This window comes from Vicia villosa, linkage group LG5 (genome assembly GCF_029867415.1).
Source record: "Vicia villosa cultivar HV-30 ecotype Madison, WI linkage group LG5, Vvil1.0, whole genome shotgun sequence".
NCBI classification, from domain to species: Eukaryota; Viridiplantae; Streptophyta; class Magnoliopsida; order Fabales; family Fabaceae; genus Vicia; species Vicia villosa.
In genome coordinates this window covers 130,632,785-130,656,274 of record NC_081184.1, presented here as the reverse complement: position 1 = coordinate 130,656,274, position 23,490 = coordinate 130,632,785, and the positions used below count along the sequence as shown (strand labels likewise).

At 38.9% G+C, this 23,490-nt stretch overlaps 1 protein-coding gene across 1 annotated transcript; it reads right to left on the bottom strand.

Moving 5' to 3' along the window:
• Positions 1–175: 175 nt before the first annotated feature.
• On the bottom strand, positions 176–23,398 carry LOC131605449 (extensin-like). The gene is made up of 2 exons (XM_058877799.1): positions 22,960–23,398; positions 176–369 (listed from the first exon to the last, which is right to left on the bottom strand). The coding sequence occupies exons 1-2, from the start codon at positions 23,396–23,398 to the stop codon at positions 176–178; spliced, it is 633 nt and encodes a 210-aa protein (XP_058733782.1).
• Between the last annotated feature and the right edge of the window lie 92 nt (positions 23,399–23,490).

Below are 23,490 nucleotides of genomic sequence, written 5' to 3'. Positions count from 1 at the left end.
TCTTCCATCGATATAATAATTAAACACAATAATACAAATATATATTTTAGTATTAATATAATGAACAGTTTTTATTTAGTAGAACTTATTTCGTTAGTATAATATAATATAATAGGAATAGTCCATTGGTGATGGCGTGCATAAGCCATCATATCGATCATGCATTTTATTGGTCTTAACGGCTGCATTTGAAATTTGTAGGCATTTGACGCCCACATCGGTTCAAGATTAATTGCAAGGGAATGTTAAGATCAATAATGATGATTCCCAAGATATTAGCCTTAAGTGCAGCGCATAGACATATAGAGGCTTCGAGATCAATAAGACCATTGATGAGGTTGCAACAAGGCTTAGTATCTCGTCCAATCCCTACGTTCACAACATTCAACACATTGGCACAAACACTCAATCTTCCTATTTGACAAGTGTCGCGGGGAAAAATCGTTTGTCTTTTTTCGGAATGAGACACCTGATGCCTTCTTTGGGCTCGAGTGCTCAAAAAATGATTTTTCTTTTGTACCGACCAAACTTTTTATTGTTTCCAAAAGAGGAAAAGGAAAAAAGTTGCAATAACCTAAAAGTGGGGGAGAGATTCCGGGTAAGAGGGTTGGTTATACGAAGGGAAGGTATTAGCACCCAACGTATCTATAGTATTCTATAGGTTTCTTTGTTTTGTTTATTCCATTCTTGCTGTGGTGGAGGTTCTTGTGAAATAGGTGGGACCTAAGGTGTTTGTTTGATTATGCTCGCAAAGATCATCGCGATCCTCTGCATACATATCCCTTAGAGGGAATCAGAGCATCTGTAGCTCGGGGTCTACGGGTGCTAAGGTTTGAATGGTTTTTTTTGTTTTGTTTTGCTCGCCAAGGATCGACCTTGTGCCTACGTATTCTCAAAGGGATGTTGAGAAAGTCAGAGCAATCGTAGTTCCCACTTATGCTATTGGAAGCAAAGGAAAAGAGACAAATGTCATCTAAATGTTCGATGTATCTAATCTATATCATCACATACATCTGTTTGATTTTTTGTTTGAAAATCTTTTCATTATAAGCCCGGGGCCATGCCACTTAGGGTGCTTAGAATGATAAAGATGTTTTTGTGTTTAACCAGCCTTGTGGCAAAAGTTTCAATGAAGTCAGCCTTGTGACAAAAACTTTGATTAATCAGCCAGCCTTGTGGCAAAAGTTTCAATGAAGTCAGCCTTGTGACAAAAACTTTGATTAATCATCCAGTACGGTGGTAAAACAGTTTGATTGATTAGCCAGCCTTGTGGCAAAAAAGTTTAATTTTTGATTGATTGATTGTTTGTGATGATATAGAAGAGATACTCCTAGCATAGAGATGAAAAATGTCTAATCTCCTAGGGTATTTGTTTTGGATATTGGGGATGCTTATAAGAAGCCCGTGGGTCCTTGTACGAAGCCCAAGAGGAGGCTATCCGAGGGTCCTTGCATTGTAAGCCCAAGAGGAGGCTATGGGAGGGACAATCCAGGGTCCTTGCATTGTAAGCCCAAGAGGAGGCTATGGGAGGGTCACTCGTTTGTACAAAGCCCAAGGGGAGGCATGGTATAGTTGGTTTGAGCTCTTAGAGCGATTTCACCGGGAAACCATACTCTATGTCCTAACCTAAACTAGGGAGATTCTTTGCACGAAGCCCAATAGGAGGCTATGGGGAACCTAGTGTTGTACTAAGTTGAACAAGCACACATATCACACATATGAACAAACATGAACAAGTATGAACAAACATGAACAGGTATGAACAATTATATATATATGACAGAGTGTGTGTATATAATGGAGTTTATGAAGGAAATATACCTGTAAGCATGATCCATTTGTATACACGGGGGCTCGGGACTCACACTCGGGGAGAGGTCCACTTGAGTTTATTCAACAGCTATGTAAACAGGTATTTACAAGGGGCTTGGGACTTATACCTACATGGAGGCCCATGGTATATTTTGGGAAGATTTAAAGAAAACCTTCATTTTTGGTTTGTTATTCAAAGTTAAAAAACAAACTGAGATATGTACAAAAGGCGTACAATGAAATACCTAATTTCATGTACTGGAATGGGTATGTACAAAAGGGGCTTGGGACTTATACCTACGTGGAGGCCCGTGGCGTATTGAAAAGTTTTGTATAATTTGAAGTTTTTTTGAAAATGATTTGTGTTTTGAAAAACGTTTTCTGTTAAAAAAAACTGTACAAAGAAAGACGAAAGGGACTTATACTCTCTAATATTCGAGAGGCCCCACATCGTTTTGAAAATCAATTGATCAATAAAAAAGATTTAATCAATAGTTTCCTTTGAGAATCAAAAAGAAATGGTTTATCGTTTTTTTTTTTGAAAAGAATCGCGATCGCTCGTTTTAAAACGATTTGAATTTTGAAAGGAATCAAATTAATCAAAATAAACAAAAAGGTTATCCTCAATTAACACTTAGATGATTAGGGTTTGCTCAAAAATATTTACAAGTGATTAAGTTTGAAAAATCAAGTGAAAAACAATATTTAAAAGTATTAAAAACATTTAAAACATGTCATTTTAAACTCAATTAAAAATATATTAAATGAATCCTTTTTTGTGATTTTTTTTTAATATTATCAAAATATGTATATTAAATAAAGAGTGTAAAAAAAATGAAGTGAAAATAATGAATTTTGATTGGTTAAATTAATTGGTGAAGTTTGTTAAAAAATGAAAGAAAATAGGTTGCAAAAAATTGGTTTTGTCTCCACTAGGGCTTGAACTCACGCCCTCTCTCTCACCAGCCAAAACATGGACCAACTGAGCCACGCTTGTGGCTTGTTAAACATACGCGTTTGATAAAATATATTTTAAATCAAGAATTTGAATTTCCCAAACCAAATCTGGCGCCAAGAACACAACCCTAACTGATTTTCAAAATTCTTCAAAACTGTGTTATTTTGATCGATCAAAGGGTCTATCTCACTCGGTTTTGGACGAGGAACATGATGATGACCTTTAATTTCATTTATTTTTGCTCTAAGATGATTAATCCTCTGATGAACACGAAGAACCCTAATATGAAAAATCTTTGTGAAATCGTGTATGATCATGATATGATGCAATTGATTGATGGTTATTATTCAGTGATGGTGCAGAAACAAGATGGTAACTCAGTTTTGCATTTATGATGCATGTATGATAGAGTTTGAAGTTCATGAACACTTACCTCAAAAACGGCCAAGCTGGAGATTGAATTTTGCGAAGGAGGTGTTACAGATGTTGTTGCTTGATCTGGACAGCTTCAATGAACCATATGGAAGGTGTCTGGATGCTTGGAGTGGATTGAAAACACCTGGAGTAGTTGGAGGTACCCGATCTGCAGTTAAGCCTAAGTGTGAATCGAGCTCTATGATTCTGATGTTTCAGGTTGGTGATGAGTGTTTAGATAGCTTATATGTGATATATGTGAGGTGTGGGAAGTGTTAATTTGGACAGAAATGATCTGGAATGAAAATGGGCATGATAAAGCTCTTTATGTGTTCATATGGAGGTTGAAGAGTGAATCTGAGTTTTGGGGTGATTTGGGGTGTGTGAATGGTTCAAACACATCCCATATGATGTTTATGAGTTGCTAGAACCATCACTTTGGCCATAACTTCAAGGGTTTGGAGGTTGAGTTTTCTACCTCTTTGAAAACTATGAATCTTGCAATTCAAGAAAGAAGAGAGAAAACCTATAATTGTGAGGTTTTGGTGTGATTTTGAATGAGGTAAGGACCTCTATTTATAGGCCAAAGTTTCTGAATACAAAGCTCTTGCAAGTTGATCAAGAATGATGATTTGGCTTAAGAGATAAAAAGGAATTTTTCACATTAAATGCAAATGGTTAAAAGTGACTTAACCATGGTTATTTCTCAAGCTTCTTATCCTCTTCCATTCTGATCTTCTAATCAGAAAATATCTACCAATTATTGCATCTATGCATCATTATTTGGATCATTTGGCAAATTGGTTCATAACTTAGTGAAAATGGCATGTAATTTCAAGTGAAAAGTTCACTAATGTCAAAATTCAAAACCATGGCTACACTCCATATTTTTTCATGCTCTTGGACATTTTGGAAAGCTCATGTTACACACTTCAAAACCCTAGTTGAAAGTTTCTTCAAGATCCTTAAGGAAGTGGGTGAAAAAGATCCATGAACTTTGAAGAAAATGAAGTTTTAAGTGAAATTTTCAAAAGATACCAACTTTGAAGCTCCATATCTCTTAAATGGTTGATCTTATGGAAAAAATTTATATGTGTCAAAGTTGTTTATTGGATCAAAATCTACAACTTTCATGTTGGAAGTTTTTTTTAGTTTGTAGGTGAAATTTTGAGAAATTCCCTTCCAAAGTTTGGAAAAAACCATTGAAAAACACAGAATTTTTCTAAGTATGGAAAGTCAAACTTTTGACTTTTTGATTCTTGATTGATTTTCTTGATTTTTCTTGATCAAATGACTTCATATATCATATATTGATGATTCAAAACTTCAAAAGTCATGGTTGACCAAAATTCTCCAAAAGTCAATGGTGATCTTGTACAGTTGACTTTTTCAGACGAATCGCGTTTCTGGAGATTTCAAATGAAACAGGCTATCCTCACCATATGAATGGTATGAATGGATCATATTGAAGCATTAGAAGATATTGAGCCATGGTTTAAGTTGTGGCACCATGTCCTGATTAAAAAGTCAATGGTTTAGTGAATTAGGTCAAAAACCCTAATTGTCGACCTGATGAAATTGATGACTATGGATCTTGAATTGAGACACAATATTCATTGGATATTGTCATAGGGATTATTTGAAGATGATTGAAACCTTTGATTGACTTCCTGGGGATTTTTAGGGTTTCCCAAATGTGATCCCTGATTTCAGTCCCTGATAGTTCAAAACCCTGATCTGAGGATTTGTCTGATCAATCTTTGTGTAGGAGATGTTATGAGCCAATGGATTAGGTCAAAATGATGCACTTGGGGTCTTGAGGTCATGTCCCAAGTCATTAGGTCAAATCCTGAGCAAAAGTCAGGAGTATGCTATCTTCAGTCAAAACCCTAATCTGGTTCATTCAAAGCCTCTGAGCTTGTTGAAATGAATCTCTGAGGACCAAATGTTGATTGTTGATGAAGATAATTCTTTTGAAATTAAGGGAGAACAAAACCCTAATTGATTGTTACTTGTATTGATGAGTGGTTTCTTGATTAAACCCTGCTGAGTCACAAGTAGCAAACACAAGCTATGCAATTTGTTAGAGATGCAAATGATGCATATGCAATGATATGAGGTGGTATCTTAGGTCAAAAATTGGGGTATGACAGATGCCCCTATTTAAGTTTCTTCAACCTGAGACATGAAGATTGAAAATCTTCGTTTTGATAGGGTGGAAGAGACTTAAATATCAGAAGACGCAAATTTTGGACCTAAGATACCAAAATTGCGAATGATGCAAGGATATCTTTACCGAGGGGATATCAAGAACTGACTCCGCTGGGGAAAAGAGATTGGGAAGGATGTCTCAATCCGTTTTAGGAAGAGAATCCGTTTTATCTTTTTGGGAAAGCAAGTGTATGCTTCACCGGGGAATGATAGCTTTGTAAGGAAAGCTTACCTATCAACATTATCGACTATCAGCATGGGGATAGACTTGTTTAATAATGCGAAGGTGAAGGTATGAAACTGCATTACCGACTATCAGCATGGTGATAGACTTGACAAGGTAAAAAAAAGAGTTTCAAAGGTTCGGTTAATATTATCGACTATCAGCATTGGGATAGACATGTTTAATAATATAACCAGAACAAAAGGTTACCGACTACCAGCCTCGTGATAGCGGTTTTGAAGACATGATCAATTATCAGCCAAGTGATAAAATGATCCTGGAGACTTTGATAGGGGAATTACTGGTTATTCAGCCTTGTGAACAGTAATAAGGCTCTGATTGTCAAATGGTCTTCATGATTGATTTCCTTGAGAGGAAATTTTTGAAAGAAACATAAACTGCTCAGATGACGAGGCGATTGTTTATGGTTCAATTTTTTCTTGACTCTATTTGGAGAATCGGAATTTTGAATTTTTTGGTAAGGACAAAGTTCTAACCATGAATGAATTGGAAAGAAACAGTCAAACAAGACTTTGTTCCCATGAGGAATGAACTCAAATGGGGATTTTCTCCTTTGTTTTGAGAGGAGAAACTGAAGCAACCTTCTTCCACGAGGAATGATCTCAGTGGGGAACTGGAGAAAGAAGATTTTATTTCTGCTTATGGGTGACAACCTACTTGGAGAGATGACACGCCCATACTGTTTCTTTTTCCTCTTTTTCTTTCTTCTTTTTTTTTTTGAGGATAAATATATCCTGAATGAATGATTTCGAAGCAATCATTAAAAAATGCAAGAATGCATAAATGATGCAAATATGTATGAATGATGAATGTCATGAATGTAGTATGCATGCCGACAATACTGACAGACAAAGAAGTATACTGGAGAGGGACCGACGTCGCAATACAACCAGATACTTGGCAAATGTTCTTCAACACGGTGTAGATAGCACGGGTGATGAATGGTGCTGCATGTTTTAATCTTCTCTGGGGAAGATAAGCATCTTTTCTCATTGAGATGGAAGAACCTCTTCATTGGTGATGGAAAATCTTCGTTACTGGGGATAAAAGACCTTCTTCACTGGGGATAGAAGAGCTTCTTCACTGGGGATAAAAGAGCTTCTTCACTGGGGATAAAAGACCTTCTTTACCTCGAGGGGTAATTGCTTCAAGAATTCTTTTCTGGGACAAGAATACCGTTGTCTCATCATCTTCTTTTTTGGGAAAACAAACAATTCTGAAGGATAATCTTTGGTTCATCCTATGGAGATAGTTGTTGATGTTCCTTCTGTTGTTCACAACTCAAAGGAAAGTTTCGCTTTTATTTTGAAAAAGGGAAAGTAAATTCATTTAAAACTTTTTTTTTCTTTTCTTTCAAAAACGAATAACACAATTAAAGCGTCATTTTGCAAGCTAAAAGAAATTAGAGATTGCAAACAAGTGGGCACAAGGCTCAAATTTATTTAATAGGATGGTAATCAGCTAAAGGCGTGATTCCATGGAGTATTTACAAAAGTTGGAAATGGTAATTATGCGGAAAAGGCTACATTGAAAGCAATAACCATTATTCTCCCTAACAACTTTGAGTTCCAACTGTGCTTGTTGCTTCAGATTGGCGATGATTTGATCGAAGATCCTTTGATGAAGTACAGACTCTTCAGGTGACGAAGTACGGACTGATGCAGTTACTTTGTCATAAATCCCTAATTTTTGCCTAGATTGCCCTTTCAGGTTTTCAATCTACCAGGATGAATTTTTTCTGTTTATTGTCTCTAATTTTTGCCTGGACCGCCCTTTCAGGTTTTCAGTCCACCGAGACGCTCATTTTTGCCTAAGTCGCCCTTTGCGGGTTTTCGACTTACCGAGCTGTTCTTTTGTATTTTTTTAGACAAAGTATTTCTTGACTGCATCAGCATTCACAGGATGTGGGAGTTCATCACCATCCATGGTTGTGAGAATCATGGCGCCGCCAGAAAATGTTCTTTTGACAACATACGGGCCTTCGTAATTAGGAGACCATTTGCCCCTAGAATCTGGTTGAAAATACAAGATCTTTTTAAGCACGAGGTCGCCTTCTTGAAATTCACGAGGTCGAACCTTTTTGTTGAAGGCTTGTTTCATCCTTGCTTGGTATAACTGTCCATGGCATAGAGCAGTCATACGTTTTTCTTCGATTAAGTTCAACTGATCGTATCTGCTTTGACACCATTCAGCCTCTGATAACTTAGTTTCCATGAGGACTCTCATTGATGGGATTTCAACTTCCACGGGGAGCACAGCTTCCATGCCGTATACTAGAGAAAAGGGAGTTGCCCATGTTGAAGTACGCACTGAAGTACGATACCCATGTAAAGCAAATGGCAGCATTTCATGCCAATCTTTGTAAGTGACGACCATTTTCTGGACAATCTTCTTAATGTTCTTGTTGGCAGCTTCGACGGCGCCGTTCATTTTTGGTCTGTAAGGAGAAGAGTTATGATGCTCAATCTTGAATTCCTCACATAATTCTTTCATCATCTTGTTATTCAAGTTTGAACCATTGTCAGTAATGATCTTGCTGGGAATACCATATCGGCAAATGATGTTATTCTTGATAAACCTCACAACCACTTGTCTTGTAACATTGGCGTAAGATGCTGCTTCGACCCATTTGGTGAAGTAATCAATGGCTACCAAGATGAAACGATGACCGTTTGAAGCTTTCGGTTCGATCATTCCAATCATGTCGATACCCCACATGGAGAAAGGCCATGGAGATGAGAGAACGTTGAGTAGAGTCGGTGGCACATGGATCTTATCTGCGTAGATCTGGCACTTGTGACATCTCTTCACGTGTTTACAACAATCAGATTCCATTGTCAACCAATAGTATCCTGCCCTTAAGATCTTTTTGGACATTGCATGCCCGTTTGAATGAGTTCCAAAGGACCCTTCATGCACTTCATGCATTAACATGTCTGCTTCGTGTCTATCCACGCATCTGAGCAAAACCATGTCGAAGTTTCTTTTGTATAGCACATCTCCGTTCAGGAAGAAACTGCCAGAAAGCCTCCTTAGAGTTTTCTTATCTTTGTTTGATGCCCTAAGTGGGTACTCTTGAGTCTGAAGGAAACGTTTGATGTCGTGGAACCACGGTTTATCATCGACGACTGCTTCAGTTGCAAACACATAGGCGGGCCTTTCAAGGCGCGTAATTCTGACTGTAGGCATATCGTTCCAATGATTGACTTTGAACATGGAAGATAGAGTAGCCAAGGCGTCTGCCATTCGATTCTGATCTCGAGGTATATGATGCAATTCAACCTTGTTGAAGAAAGTTAACAGACGTCTTGCATAATCTCTGTAAGGAATCAAACCAGGGTGGTAAGTTTCCCACTTGTCTTTGATTTGGTTGATCACGAGGGCTGAATCTCCATATATGTCGAGGATCTTGATCCTTAAGTCAATGGCTTCTTCGAGACCCATGATACAAGCTTCATATTCTGCGATGTTGTTGGTGCAATCAAATAGTAATCTGGCGGAGAATGGGATATGAGTACCCTTGGGAGTGATGATGATTGCCCCAATTCCATTGCCAAAAGCGTTTACTGCTCCATCGAAAATTAGGCCCCATCTTGATCCAGGCTCAGGACCTTCTTCAGGTAATGGTTCGTCACAATCTTTCATCTTCAAGTACAAGACATCTTCATCAGGAAAGTCAAACTTGAGAGATTGATATTCATTAATTGGTTGATGCGCCAAGTGATCGGCGAGAATGCTTCCTTTGACCGCTTTTTGAGCACGGTATTCAATGTCATATTCGGATAACAGCATTTGCCATCGGGCAATCCTTCCTGTTAAGGCAGGCTTTTCAAAGACATACTTGATCGGATCCATTTTGGAGATTAACCAAGTAGTATTGTTGATCATGTACTGGCAGAGACGTTTTGAAGCCCAAGCCAAAGCACAACATGTTTTTTCGAGCATGGAGTAACGAGACTCACAGTCTGTGAATTTCTTACTCAGGTAATAGATGGCATGCTCCTTCTTACCAGTTTCATCTTGCTGTCCAAGCATACAGCCCATGGATTCTTCCAACACAGTAAGGTACATGATTAATGGTCTTCCTTCAACTGGAGGAATCAATATTGGTGGTTCTAACAGGTATTCCTTGATACTGTCAAACGCTTTCTGGCAATCTTCAGTCCATACAACCCCTTGATCGTTGCGGAGAAGCTTGAAAATTGGCCCACAAGTAGCAGTCATTTGAGAGATAAATCTGGAGATATAGTTCAATCGTCCGAGAAATCCTCTTACTTGCTTTTTCAGTTTTTGGTGCAGGCATCTCTTGAATAGCTCGGACTTTGTCGGGATCTACTTCAATACCTCTTTGGCTGACAATGAAACCCAAGAGTTTTCCAGATCTAACCCCAAAAGTACATTTGTTAGGATTCAAGCGAAGCTGATATTTCCTTAGTCGTTGAAACAACTTCAAAAGGTATTCAATATGTTCTTCTTCTGTGCTGGACTTGGCTATCATGTCGTCCACATATACTTCTATTTCTTTATGCATCATGTCATGAAAGAGAGTAGTCATTGCCCTTTGATAAGTTGCGCCTGCATTCTTTAATCCAAACGGCATCACTTTGTAGCAAAAGGTACCCCATGGGGTGATGAAAGATGTCTTCTCCATGTCTTCAGGAGCCATCTTAATCTGATTATAACCGGAGAACCCGTCCATGAAGGAAAAGACGTTTGAACTTAGCGGTGTTATCAACCAGCATGTCAATATGTGGTAATGGAAAGTCATCTTTTGGACTGGCCTTGTTCAAGTCACGGTAGTCAACACACATTCTGACTTTGCCATCTTTCTTCGGAACTGGCACTATGTTGGCCAACCATTGAGGATACTCGGAGGTGACAAGAAAACCTGCGTCGAGTTGCTTTTGAACTTCCACTTTGATCTTGTTAGCCATATCAGGGTGAGTCCTTCGCAATTTCTGCTTAACTGGCTGACATTCTGGCTTCAATGGCAAGTAATGCTGAACAATATTGGTATCCAACCCAGGCATGTCTTGGTAGGACCAGGCAAACACGTCAACATATTCTTTGAGAAGGTCTGTCAACTTACTCTTGATATCAGTATCAAGCAGCGATCCAATGGTCACTTCTTTTTTGTCTTCTTCAGAACCCAAGTTGATCTTTTCTAAAGGCTCTTTGTGAGGCAGAATGGCTCTTTCCTCGTGCTTAAGTAATCGAGAGATCTCGTCCGGGATCTCCTCTTCTTCCTCTTCTTCGGCTTCGAACACAGGAAACTCAAAGTTGGGAGAGGGCATAGGGTTATTGCATTCAATGGGTTTATCAATAGTTAATCTGCACATGTGATTTATATCTATTTCAGAAAATTTATGAATGCAGGAGTGTATGCAGATTTTTTTTGAAAAAGTTTTTTTTTTTTTTTTTTTTTTTTAGGATTACCATTTCCAAAAAAAACAAAAATAAAACATATAATGTAGGGAATTCAAAATGACACTTTATTTATGATTCATTTTTTAAACAAAGCCCTAAACAAAAACTCATTTGCCTTGGGCAGGACAAAGAGGGAAACTTTTAAAACAAAGCCCTATACACAAAGTTATTTGGGCGGAACATTTAAAAGCAAAGCCCTATAAAACATCTCTCTGCTTTGGGCAAGGCAGGAGGTCAAAATAACAGCGAGGTGATTACTTTGAGCGGCGAACAACATTCGGAACGTCGACAGCTTTCCAGTAGCAACGAACTCCTCTGTGTATTATGTATTCAGGAAAATTCTCCTCAGAATTATCTTCAGTATTGACATTGACCGCTGGTCGAGCAGGATTTGAAGGTCCTGGTTTGTCAACCTTGTTCTTTGTAGAGTTGAAACGGTCTTCTTCTACTTCTTGAAGAGCGTAAGACGAGTCACAATCTTCAGAATTTTCAGGATGTATTTCCCAGTCTCCAGGATGAAGAGACTCATTGTCAGCGACACTTTCTGAATCAGTTGCGGGGCCATCTTCCCCTTCATCTTCAAAAATGGCATTTATGTGATAATAACCATCTTCAGGATTATAAACCTTGGCAGGTGCGTTGAAGCTGAAATCTTCAGTAATTTCAGACTGCTGAGAAAATTGACAGGGCTGATAAGCCTCTTCTGGTTGACTATTATATTCAAAGGAATCTCCCCATCCGGTTGGTTGGATATCCTCAATCGCAATCTTGTAACTTTCAGGTGCAGTGTATTTCACCATATAATCATATTTTCCACTTGGTTGTCCCAAGGTGTCCCAAACCTCTGCAGGAATAGGCGGAATTTCTTTAGCACTTGTTTTCTCTGAAGGAGGATATGGTTCTTCCTGAGATATGTATCCCGAGTCATTGAGATAACATTTCCATTCTTCTTCAGGATCAGGTAGACCTTCTTCAATGCATTCTTCAATAAGGACATTAACCTCTTGAGGAATTGGGTTAAGGAATCCTCCACTAATGAATGTTTCTTTGATCGGACGAAGGGTTTCATCCTTCTTGGTGCAGTTTGAGAATGTTGGTGAACATCCGAGACCTGCTCTAGTTTCATTCTTGGTAGGGATCACAACTTGCCCCCAGCCAGTGGTAGTTCCATCTTTCACTACTTTCACTGCCTCTTTGTAAGAAGAGATCGATGCTTTCTTCTTGGAAGATTCGTCTTCTAAAGAGAGACCTTGGAACTGAGTTCCTTCCACATCATCAGCACTAATGAAAGAGAAATTGGACAAATGGCTCACCATCAAGGCTTGTTCTCCACTTATTGTTACCAATTTTCCATTTGTTACAAATTTTAACTTTTGATGGAGAGTAGAAGTTACTGCCCCTGCTTCATGGATCCATGGTCGTCCTAACAGACAGCTATAAGCAGCTTGAATGTCCATGACCTGGAAGATGATTTGAAATGTATGTGGACCAATTGTCATGGGAAGGTTGACTTCGCCGATAACAGATTTTCGCGATCCATCAAATGCTTTGACTACTACACCACTGAACTTCATAGGCATTCCTTGGTAAGACAAGCGAGCAAGAGTCGTCTTTGGCATCACATTCAAGGAAGATCCGGTGTCTACCAACACATTGGACAAAGAGTCAGACTGACAGTTCATAGAAATGTGCAAAGCAAGATTGTGATTTCTGCCCTCCTCGGGGAGTTCTTCATCACAGAAGCTTAAATTGTTGCAAGCTGTTATGTTAGCTATTATCCCATCAAAATGATCAACAGTCACATCATGATCTACAAAAGCTTGATCTAAGACCTTCATCAGGGCTTCCCTGTGGGCTTCTGAATTCAACAACAATGAAAGTATTGAGATTTTTGAAGGAGTCTGCATAAGCTGATCCACAATCTTGTATTCACTTCTTTTGATAAGCTTCAAAATTTCGTCAAAGTCAGGATTCACATTGGTTCCACTGGATTGACCAACATCAGTGTTTGTATTACTGACAGGAATTTCTACAGGACTCCCCACTGGTGTATTGACAGGATTTTGTCCGGTAGCAGGAGCAACAGGCTACTTCGGAGGTAGCGGAGTATACACACGTCCACTTCTTGTTACACGACTTACATCAGCAATGTTTACAACAGATGAGAGAGTAGGTAAAGGAACTTCCTGTCCATTCTTTATCATTGTTGCATTGTAGTTGTATGGAACTGCCTTGTCAGAGTTATAAGGAACAGGTCCAGGTAGACAGATGATCAAAGGAGCAATAGGAACCTTCGGCTTGTTGTAAGTAACTTCTATGCGTTCGGGCATGTTGAAATGAGGAACGATGACGTTAACTGTAGGCATTTCCGAGTTGATATCTGAGACTAAAAGCTCATGCGGATAACATACTATCATGTTAACTTCATTTTCATCCCTATTTCTGTAGATCTCAATAGTACCATTATCTAGCAAAACTTGGAGATCTCTTCTCACAATCGAACACCCGTGAGGATCCAGACAACATATTCTACAGGAACCGTATTGATGCTGGCGAAAATTCGGCCCCCGACAAAGAGTAGCGTGCATTTGTACCAAATCTGCTCTTGAGAAGTTGATATTATAGACTCGGTATGGACCAGGACATCCGTACACCATGTTTACAACATGCCCTCCATGATTGGGCAGCGGATTTGCTTGCACATTAGGATTCAAATTTCTGAAAGAGAGGAGATTAGATCTAACCAACCTCTGAACTTCATATTTCAAAGCTATGCAATGCTCAAGATCATGGCCAGGTGCTCCTTGATGATAAGGGCATGAGACCTCAGCTTTGTACCACCATGGGAGTCTCTCAGGTACTGGTGGTGGTGCTTTAGTTTGAATAAGGCCTCTTTCAATCAGTGCAGGGTACAATTCTGTGTAGGTCATCGGAATCGGATCGAACTGTGGAGCTCTTTGCACACGATTCTGATTGTTGTTAAGTTGTTGAGCCTGTTGTCGAGGCTGTTGTTGTTGAAACTGCGGGGTAAATCCCGGATTTGGCGCTGTATTAACGACTGGCGCAATAGCAGAAACCTGTTGTTGACGACTGACATTTCCTCTTGGCCTCCCTTGGGATACCATGTCAACACTTTGTTCTTTCTTCTTTGGGAAACCACTTCCGAACTTTTTGGTTCCGCTTGAAGATCCACCTTTTTTAGTTAGACGTCCGGTTCGGACTCCTTCTTCTAGACGCATCCCCATGTTTACCATTTCGGTGAAATCACTTGGAGCACTAGCAATCATGCGTTCATAATAAAACGGACTGAGAGTATTCAAGAAGATCTTTGTCATCTCTTTCTCTTTCAACGGTGGATTAATCTGAGCAGCAGTTTCTCTCCATCGTTGGGCATACTCTTTGAAAGCTTCGTGGTCTTTCTGAGCCATGGATCGAAGCTGATCTCTGTCTGGAGCCATATCCGAGTTATACTTGTATTGTCGGACAAAGGCCTCACCTAGGTCATTGAATGTTCGAATATTAATGCTATCCAAACCTGTGTACCACTTCAGTGCGGCACCAGTCAAACTGTCTTGAAAGTAATGGATAAGCAACTGATGATTATCTGCATAAGTAGACATTTTTCTGGCATACATTACGAGATGACTTTGTGGACAAGAACTACCTTTGTACTTCTCAAAGTCAGGGACCTTGAATTTAGCAGGTATTTGTACACTGGGAACCAAACATAGCTCCTGGGCATTCTTTCCAAACAAATCTTTGCCACGAATAGCTTTGACTTCCAGTTGAATCTTGTTAAACTGCTCTTGGAGATCTTCCACAAGATTACGCTGATTTGTGCTATCACCTTGATCATGATAAATCTCATTGCCATCATAAGGAACAGTGTGAACCGTAGGGGTCGGAACTGTCATAGTGGGTTGAGAAAGTGCCATAGTGATTTGGGAAAAAGTTACCCCTGAATGTGGAATAAACGCCGAACCTTGTGCAGCAGGTGCTTCAGTTGTAGCTGTTTGAACCCCAGAGAAATTATGGCGGAAACCTGTACCAAAGCTGAAAGGCGGGCCCCAACCTTCTGGCATAGAGAAAGATGGAATACCGAATGCAACTGTAGAAACTGGAGTAGTGACTTCAGATGTCACTGTTGCTTGACTGTTGGGTGGCGGCGGCTGATTCTGTGCGGCCATTAAAGAGTCAACCAGAGTAGTGAGACTTTCCAACTTTTCCTGAAGGGTGGTCACTGTACCACGGATCTCAATATTCTCTTGTTCAGAGTGTTCCATTACTCTTCTTCTGCTTGAACGAGTATTGTGTCTGTGATCTGATTGCGAGCGCGGTCGAGAAACTTTGAGACGCGACAGCTTGACGATCTAATGGAGAAAGATCCAAAAGATAAGACTCTATACAACAGACTCGATATGCAGAATGATGTATGCAAAAAGAAATTTATGATTTTTCCAAACATTTTAGAGATTATTTCCTTGCAAACATTTGAACACAAACAAATCTTTTATTCATTCATTTTTTTATTGCAATAATGGGAAATGTTACAACATCGGAGCGTAGCTCCTTACAAAAGCAAATGATACAATAAAAAGCTAAACAAATCCTAAGCATCTTCATCAGACGAAGAACCAAATGCATTGTGCAGCTTGAGCTTCATGATTTCTTTCCCATAGTAAGCTTTCAACTCGGCCTTTTCAGCCCTCAGTTTGTCAACAACATTCTTCCAGTCGCCAGGCATCGGAGCGTTGCTTGTTGAGCCTTCAAGATTCTTCTTGCTTTCTTTGATGTATCTTCTGATTGCGGCATCTTTCCGACGAATCTTCTCATCTTTGCTCATGAGCCATCCATCTTGATAATAGAGAGTTTCTTCGTGATCTTTCACTCTTTTCTTCAACTTTCTATTTTCCTCATCAGTTTTACGAAACTTTTCTTCCCAAGCGTCTTTTTCTGACCTCATCTTGGCTAAAATCTCTTGGTATTCTTCCGTAGTGTCAATGGGAATGTTGGGTAGTTGAGACACCACAGGGAACATGGGTTTTTCATAATCATAAGGCATTTGAAACTCCTTTGCTCTTTTCTTCACCCAGCTGGTGTAGGCGTTCGTAGCAATGCAGTTTCTTTCCCCACCTTTTTCTTTTCTTCGGACGTCGTACCAAGCTCTCACCATTCTTGTCTTCAACCTTTGAGGATCCTCCCCTTCTCGGTAAAAGTAGCATTCCACTGCGAGACCCATTGGTTTAACTGAATTTGCATACCCGAGTTGTCGTCGGGCTAGAACCGGATTATAGTTAATTCCTCCTTGTGTGCCAATGAGAGGTACGTTGGCGAACTCTCCACAACTATCAATGGTTTCTGTACCACAGCGAGCCAAGGTATACCAATGAACATCATTATTAGTAAGTGACATAAGTCTTCGAGGCCAACGTAAGCCTTCTCGGTTTTCCGTGAAAGTAGGAGACTTAGGTAAGTGTGAAACAATCCATTTGTACAAAAGAGGTGCACAACATACAATGATTCCACCGCCTTGGCGATTCCTATGATGGACAGAGAAATACATGTCACCAAGCAGAGTCGGAACGGGATTTCCAATCAGAAAGATCTTTATGGCGTTGATATCAACAAAGTCGTTGACGTTGGGAAACAGAACCAACCCATAGATGAGCAAGGCTAGTACAGCTTCAAAAGCTATCATGCTACCAGTGTCAATGAAATCAAAGGCTTTCTTTATTAGAAACTGCGAAGTCAAACCCGGAAGGTTTCCTTTGGTAGTCCAATTACTTTCTATTTCAGATTTCTTCAAGTGGATACCTGCTGCAATGACTGGTGACTTAGGAATGGCTTCCAAACCATTGAAAGGTATTTTGTCAGATACAGGAATACCCAAAAGATCGGCATATTCTTCCAAGGTTGGTACCAACTGATAGTCTGGAAAGGTAAAACACCGGTAGACGGGATCATAGAACTAAACCAGAGTTTTGAGAAGTCCTTCATCAACATGAGTGTTCAAGATAGGCAAAAGCTTTCCATGGCTTTTCCTAAAATCAGAAGGATCTTGTACAGAAGATGCTAACTCTTTCAGTCTTTCCACATTAGGCATTTTGAAATCGTACTTTTTGGTATGCCTTTTTACCCACTCCATAACTTAATCCTATAATGTTTGCAAGGAAAATTTCTAAATTTTTTTGGAAAAATCATGTTTTTATGGAAAAAGATGGGTTTTTTAATGAATGTATGAATGCATGGATGCATGGATGCCACATATTCAAACATGGTAAAGCAAACATGGTAGTTCAAACATGGTAACGCAAACATGGTACTACAAACATGGTAATTCAAACATAGTACACATAGGTTCAAAGGTCCAGCGTCACGAGCATGAGGTCAGAGAACCAAACATGGGATAGTACTAGGGTTTATCACCTGCAAAACATGTTCTACTGATACGTCAGAGTCTACATTTTTCTTTCGGATATTATCGGCTTGCACAACTGAACTTGTGAGCTAGAAATATTCTCAAGAAAAACTCGTCTGAGTGTGGTTCTCCGCATGACAACTATCCAAGTCTTCACCTGGATCGTTTCTGCACCACGTCCTAATAAGGCCAGGATGGGTTGGGGTTCTACAGCCAACTCAGCTTCTACAGTTCAATGAAAGCAATAATGTCTTCGCAACTGAACTTGCTAAACATATACTACAAACAAGGAACCTCCACTGAGCGGAAGGATTCTCATGCTGACTTTTAAAGGACTAACTCCTTGTATGCCATAGTATGACTATACCCTCCACCTAATTCTTATGTGTACTTAATCCGGGTTAGGATTTGTCCATAATGTATCACTTGTAACAGAACCACACCAGTAACAGAACCAAGGAACCACACATGTAACAAGAATAAAATAAAAACATAACAAATAGAAATAACCCTTTCTTTGGAAACAATAAAAAGATGGTTCCCCAGTGAAGTCGCCATTTTTCTGTCGCGGGGAAAAATCGTTTGTCTTTTTTCGGAATGAGACACCTGATGCCTTCTTTGGGCTCGAGTGCTCAAAAAATGATTTTTCTTTTGTACCGACCAAACTTTTTATTGTTTCCAAAAGAGGAAAAGGAAAAAAGTTGCAATAACCTAAAAGTGGGGGAGAGATTCCGGGTAAGAGGGTTGGTTATACGAAGGGAAGGTATTAGCACCCAACGTATCTATAGTATTCTATAGGTTTCTTTGTTTTGTTTATTCCATTCTTGTTGTGGTGGAGGTTCTTGTGAAATAGGTGGGACCTAAGGTGTTTGTTTGATTATGCTCGCAAAGATCATCGCGATCCTCTGCATACATATCCCTTAGAGGGAATCAGAGCATCTGTAGCTCGGGGTCTACGGGTGCTAAGGTTTGAATGGTTTTTTTGTTTTGTTTTGCTCGCCAAGGATCGACCTTGTGCCTACGTATTCTCAAAGGGATGTTGAGAAAGTCAGAGCAATCGTAGTTCCCACTTATGCTAGTGGAAGCAAAGGAAAAGAGACAAATGTCATCTAAATGTTCGATGTATCTAATCTATATCATCACATACATCTGTTTGATTTTTTGTTTGAAAATCTTTTCATTATAAGCCCGGGGCCATGCCACTTAGGGTGCTTAGAATGATAAAGATGTTTTTGTGTTTAACCAGCCTTGTGGCAAAAGTTTCAATGAAGTCAGCCTTGTGACAAAAACTTTGATTAATCAGCCAGCCTTGTGGCAAAAGTTTCAATGAAGTCAGCCTTGTGACAAAAACTTTGATTAATCATCCAGTACGGTGGTAAAACAGTTTGATTGATTAGCCAGCCTTGTGGCAAAAAAGTTTAATTTTTGATTGATTGATTGTTTGTGATGATATAGAAGAGATACTCCTAGCATAGAGATGAAAAATGTCTAATCTCCTAGGGTATTTGTTTTGGATATTGGGGATGCTTATAAGAAGCCCGTGGGTCCTTGTACGAAGCCCAAGAGGAGGCTATCCGAGGGTCCTTGCATTGTAAGCCCAAGAGGAGGCTATGGGAGGGACAATCCAGGGTCCTTGCATTGTAAGCCCAAGAGGAGGCTATGGGAGGGTCACTCGTTTGTACAAAGCCCAAGGGGAGGCATGGTATAGTTGGTTTGAGCTCTTAGAGCGATTTCACCGGGAAACCATACTCTATGTCCTAACCTAAACTAGGGAGATTCTTTGCACGAAGCCCAATAGGAGGCTATGGGGAACCTAGTGTTGTACTAAGTTGAACAAGCACACATATCACACATATGAACAAACATGAACAAGTATGAACAAACATGAACAGGTATGAACAATTATATATATATGACAGAGTGTGTGTATATAATGGAGTTTATGAAGGAAATATACCTGTAAGCATGATCCATTTGTATACACGGGGGCTCGGGACTCACACTCGGGGAGAGGTCCACTTGAGTTTATTCAACAGCTATGTAAACAGGTATTTACAAGGGGCTTGGGACTTATACCTACATGGAGGCCCATGGTATATTTTGGGAAGATTTAAAGAAAACCTTCATTTTTGGTTTGTTATTTCAAAGTTAAAAAACAAACTGAGATATGTACAAAAGGCGTACAATGAAATACCTAATTTCATGTACTGGAATGGGTATGTACAAAAGGGGCTTGGGACTTATACCTACGTGGAGGCCCGTGGCGTATTGAAAAGTTTTGTATAATTTGAAGTTTTTTTGAAAATGATTTGTGTTTTGAAAAACGTTTTCTGTTAAAAAAAACTGTACAAAGAAAGACGAAAGGGACTTATACTCTCTAATATTCGAGAGGCCCCACATCGTTTTGAAAATCAATTGATCAATAAAAAAGATTTAATCAATAGTTTCCTTTGAGAATCAAAAAGAAATGGTTTATCGTTTTTTTTTTAAAAGAATCGCGATCGCTCGTTTTAAAACGATTTGAATTTTGAAAGGAATCAAATTAATCAAAATAAACAAAAAGGTTATCCTCAATTAACACTTAGATGGTTAGGGTTTGCTCAAAAATATTTACAAGTGATTAAGTTTGAAAAATCAAGTGAAAAACAATATTTAAAAGTATTAAAAACATTTAAAACATGTCATTTTAAACTCAATTAAAAATATATTAAATGAATCCTTTTTTGTGATTTTTTTTTAATATTATCAAAATATGTATATTAAATAAAGAGTGTAAAAAAAATGAAGTGAAAATAATGAATTTTGATTGGTTAAATTAATTGGTGAAGTTTGTTAAAAAATGAAAGAAAATAGGTTGCAAAAAATTGGTTTTGTCTCCACTAGGGCTTGAACTCACGCCCTCTCTCTCACCAGCCAAAACATGGACCAACTGAGCCACGCTTGTGGCTTGTTAAACATACGCGTTTGATAAAATATATTTTAAATCAAGAATTTGAATTTCCCAAACCAAATCTGGCGCCAAGAAAACAACCCTAACTGATTTTCAAAATTCTTCAAAACTGTGTTATTTTGATCGATCAAAGGGTCTATCTCACTCGGTTTTGGACGAGGAACATGATGATGACCTTTAATTTCATTTATTTTTGCTCTAAGATGATTAATCCTCTGATGAACACGAAGAACCCTAATATGAAAAATCTTTGTGAAATCGTGTATGATCATGATATGATGCAATTGATTGAGGGTTATTATTCAGTGATGGTGCAGAAACAAGATGGTAACTCAGTTTTGCATTTATGATGCATGTATGATAGAGTTTGAAGTTCATGAACACTTACCTCAAAAACGGCCAAGCTGGAGATTGAATTTTGCGAAGGAGGTGTTACAGATGTTGTTGCTTGATCTGGACAGCTTCAATGAACCATATGGAAGGTGTCTGGATGCTTGGAGTGGATTGAAAACACCTGGAGTAGTTGGAGGTACCCGATCTGCAGTTAAGCCTAAGTGTGAATCGAGCTCTATGATTCTGATGTTTCAGGTTGGTGATGAGTGTTTAGATAGCTTATATGTGATATATGTGAGGTGTGGGAAGTGTTAATTTGGACAGAAATGATCTGGAATGAAAATGGGCATGATAAAGCTCTTTATGTGTTCATATGGAGGTTGAAGAGTGAATCTGAGTTTTGGGGTGATTTGGGGTGTGTGAATGGTTCAAACACATCCCATATGATGTTTATGAGTTGCTAGAACCATCACTTTGGCCATAACTTCAAGGGTTTGGAGGTTGAGTTTTCTACCTCTTTGAAAACTATGAATCTTGCAATTCAAGAAAGAAGAGAGAAAACCTATAATTGTGAGGTTTTGGTGTGATTTTGAATGAGGTAAGGACCTCTATTTATAGGCCAAAGTTTCTGAATACAAAGCTCTTGCAAGTTGATCAAGAATGATGATTTGGCTTAAGAGATAAAAAGGAATCTTTCACATTAAATGCAAATGGTTAAAAGTGACTTAACCATGGTTATTTCTCAAGCTTCTTATCCTCTTCCATTCTGATCTTCTAATCAGAAAATATCTACCAATTATTGCATCTATGCATCATTATTTGGATCATTTGGCAAATTGGTTCATAACTTAGTGAAAATGGCATGTAATTTCAAGTGAAAAGTTCACTAATGTCAAAATTCAAAACCATGGCTACACTCCATATTTTTTCATGCTCTTGGACATTTTGGAAAGCTCATGTTACACACTTCAAAACCCTAGTTGAAAGTTTCTTCAAGATCCTTAAGGAAGTGGGTGAAAAAGATCCATGAACTTTGAAGAAAATGAAGTTTTAAGTGAAATTTTCAAAAGATACCAACTTTGAAGCTCCATATCTCTTAAATGGTTGATCTTATGGAAAAAATTTATATGTGTCAAAGTTGTTTATTGGATCAAAATCTACAACTTTCATGTTGGAAGTTTTTTTTAGTTTGTAGGTGAAATTTTGAGAAATTCCCTTCCAAAGTTTGGAAAAAACCATTGAAAAACACTTAGAATTTTTCTAAGTATGGAAAGTCAAACTTTTGACTTTTTGATTCTTGATTGATTTTCTTGATTTTTCTTGATCAAATGACTTCATATATCATATATTGATGATTCAAAACTTCAAAAGTCTTGGTTGACCAAAATTCTCCAAAAGTCAATGGTGATCTTGTACAGTTGACTTTTTCAGACGAATCGCGTTTCTGGAGATTTCAAATGAAACAGGCTATCCTCACCATATGAATGGTATGAATGGATCATATTGAAGCATTAGAAGATATTGAGCCATGGTTTAAGTTGTGGCACCATGTCCTGATTAAAAAGTCAATGGTTTAGTGAATTAGGTCAAAAACCCTAATTGTCGACCTGATGAAATTGATGACTGTGGATCTTGAATTGAGACACAATCTTCATTGGATATTGTCATAGGGATTATTTGAAGATGATTGAAACCTTTGATTGACTTCCTGGGGATTTTTAGGGTTTCCCAAATGTGATCCCTGATTTCAGTCCCTGATAGTTCAAAACCCTGATCTGAGGATTTGTCTGATCAATCTTTGTGTAGGAGATGTTATGAGCCAATGGATTAGGTCAAAATGATGCACTTGGGGTCTTGAGGTCATGTCCCAAGTCATTAGGTCAAATCCTGAGCAAAAGTCAGGAGTATGCTATCTTCAGTCAAAACCCTAATCTGGTTCATTCAAAGCCTCTGAGCTTGTTGAAATGAATCTCTGAGGACCAAATGTTGATTGTTGATGAAGATAATTCTTTTGAAATTAAGGGAGAACAAAACCCTAATTGATTGTTACTTGTATTGATGAGTGGTTTCTTGATTAAACCCTGCTGAGTCACAAGTAGCAAACACAAGCTATGCAATTTGTTAGAGATGCAAATGATGCATATGCAATGATATGAGGTGGTATCTTAGGTCAAAAATTGGGGTATGACAACAAGTAGGTGACGTCGTAGGAGTTATCTTAGGCGGGGGTGTCAAATATCTTGGTGGTGGTGTGGAAGGAGAGATCATAGGGGGTGTTGCCGTAGGACTTGGCGGTGGTGTGGAAGGAGAGACTATGGGAGGTGTTGTCATAGGATTTGAAGGGGGTGCGGATGGATTTGTTTTAGGTGGTGGTGTAGTAGGACAAGGTGGTGCGATCGTCATAGTTGGTGGGGGTGTAGAAGGTTGCACGGAAGGAGGTACCATAGGTGGTGGTGTCATGAGATGGGGTGGTGGTGTCATTTGACTTGGTGGGAGTTTTGATGGAGGAGGTGGTGTTTTGGGATGAGTTGGTGGTGTCTTAGGATTTGGAGTGGAAGAGACAAGGGTTGAAGCAAAAATAAGATTAATGCAGAGAATTATAATGGACGCAATAGTATTGTTTGATTTCATTGTGTAGTTACGAGAGAAACTGTTGATTGCAATTTTAAATGAGAAATGTATTTAGTTGATGAATAATTTGGAGAAGTAAGGTGTTACGACCG

Coding starts and splice junctions, on each gene's coding strand:
- LOC131605449 (XM_058877799.1), bottom strand. CDS start 23,398: ATGAAATCAAACAATACTATTGCGTCCATTATAATTCTCTGCATTAAT. Junction 370..22,959: donor TCCTACGACGTCACCTACTT/GTTGTCATACCC, acceptor TTGTGAACGTAG/GGATTGGACGAGATACTAAG.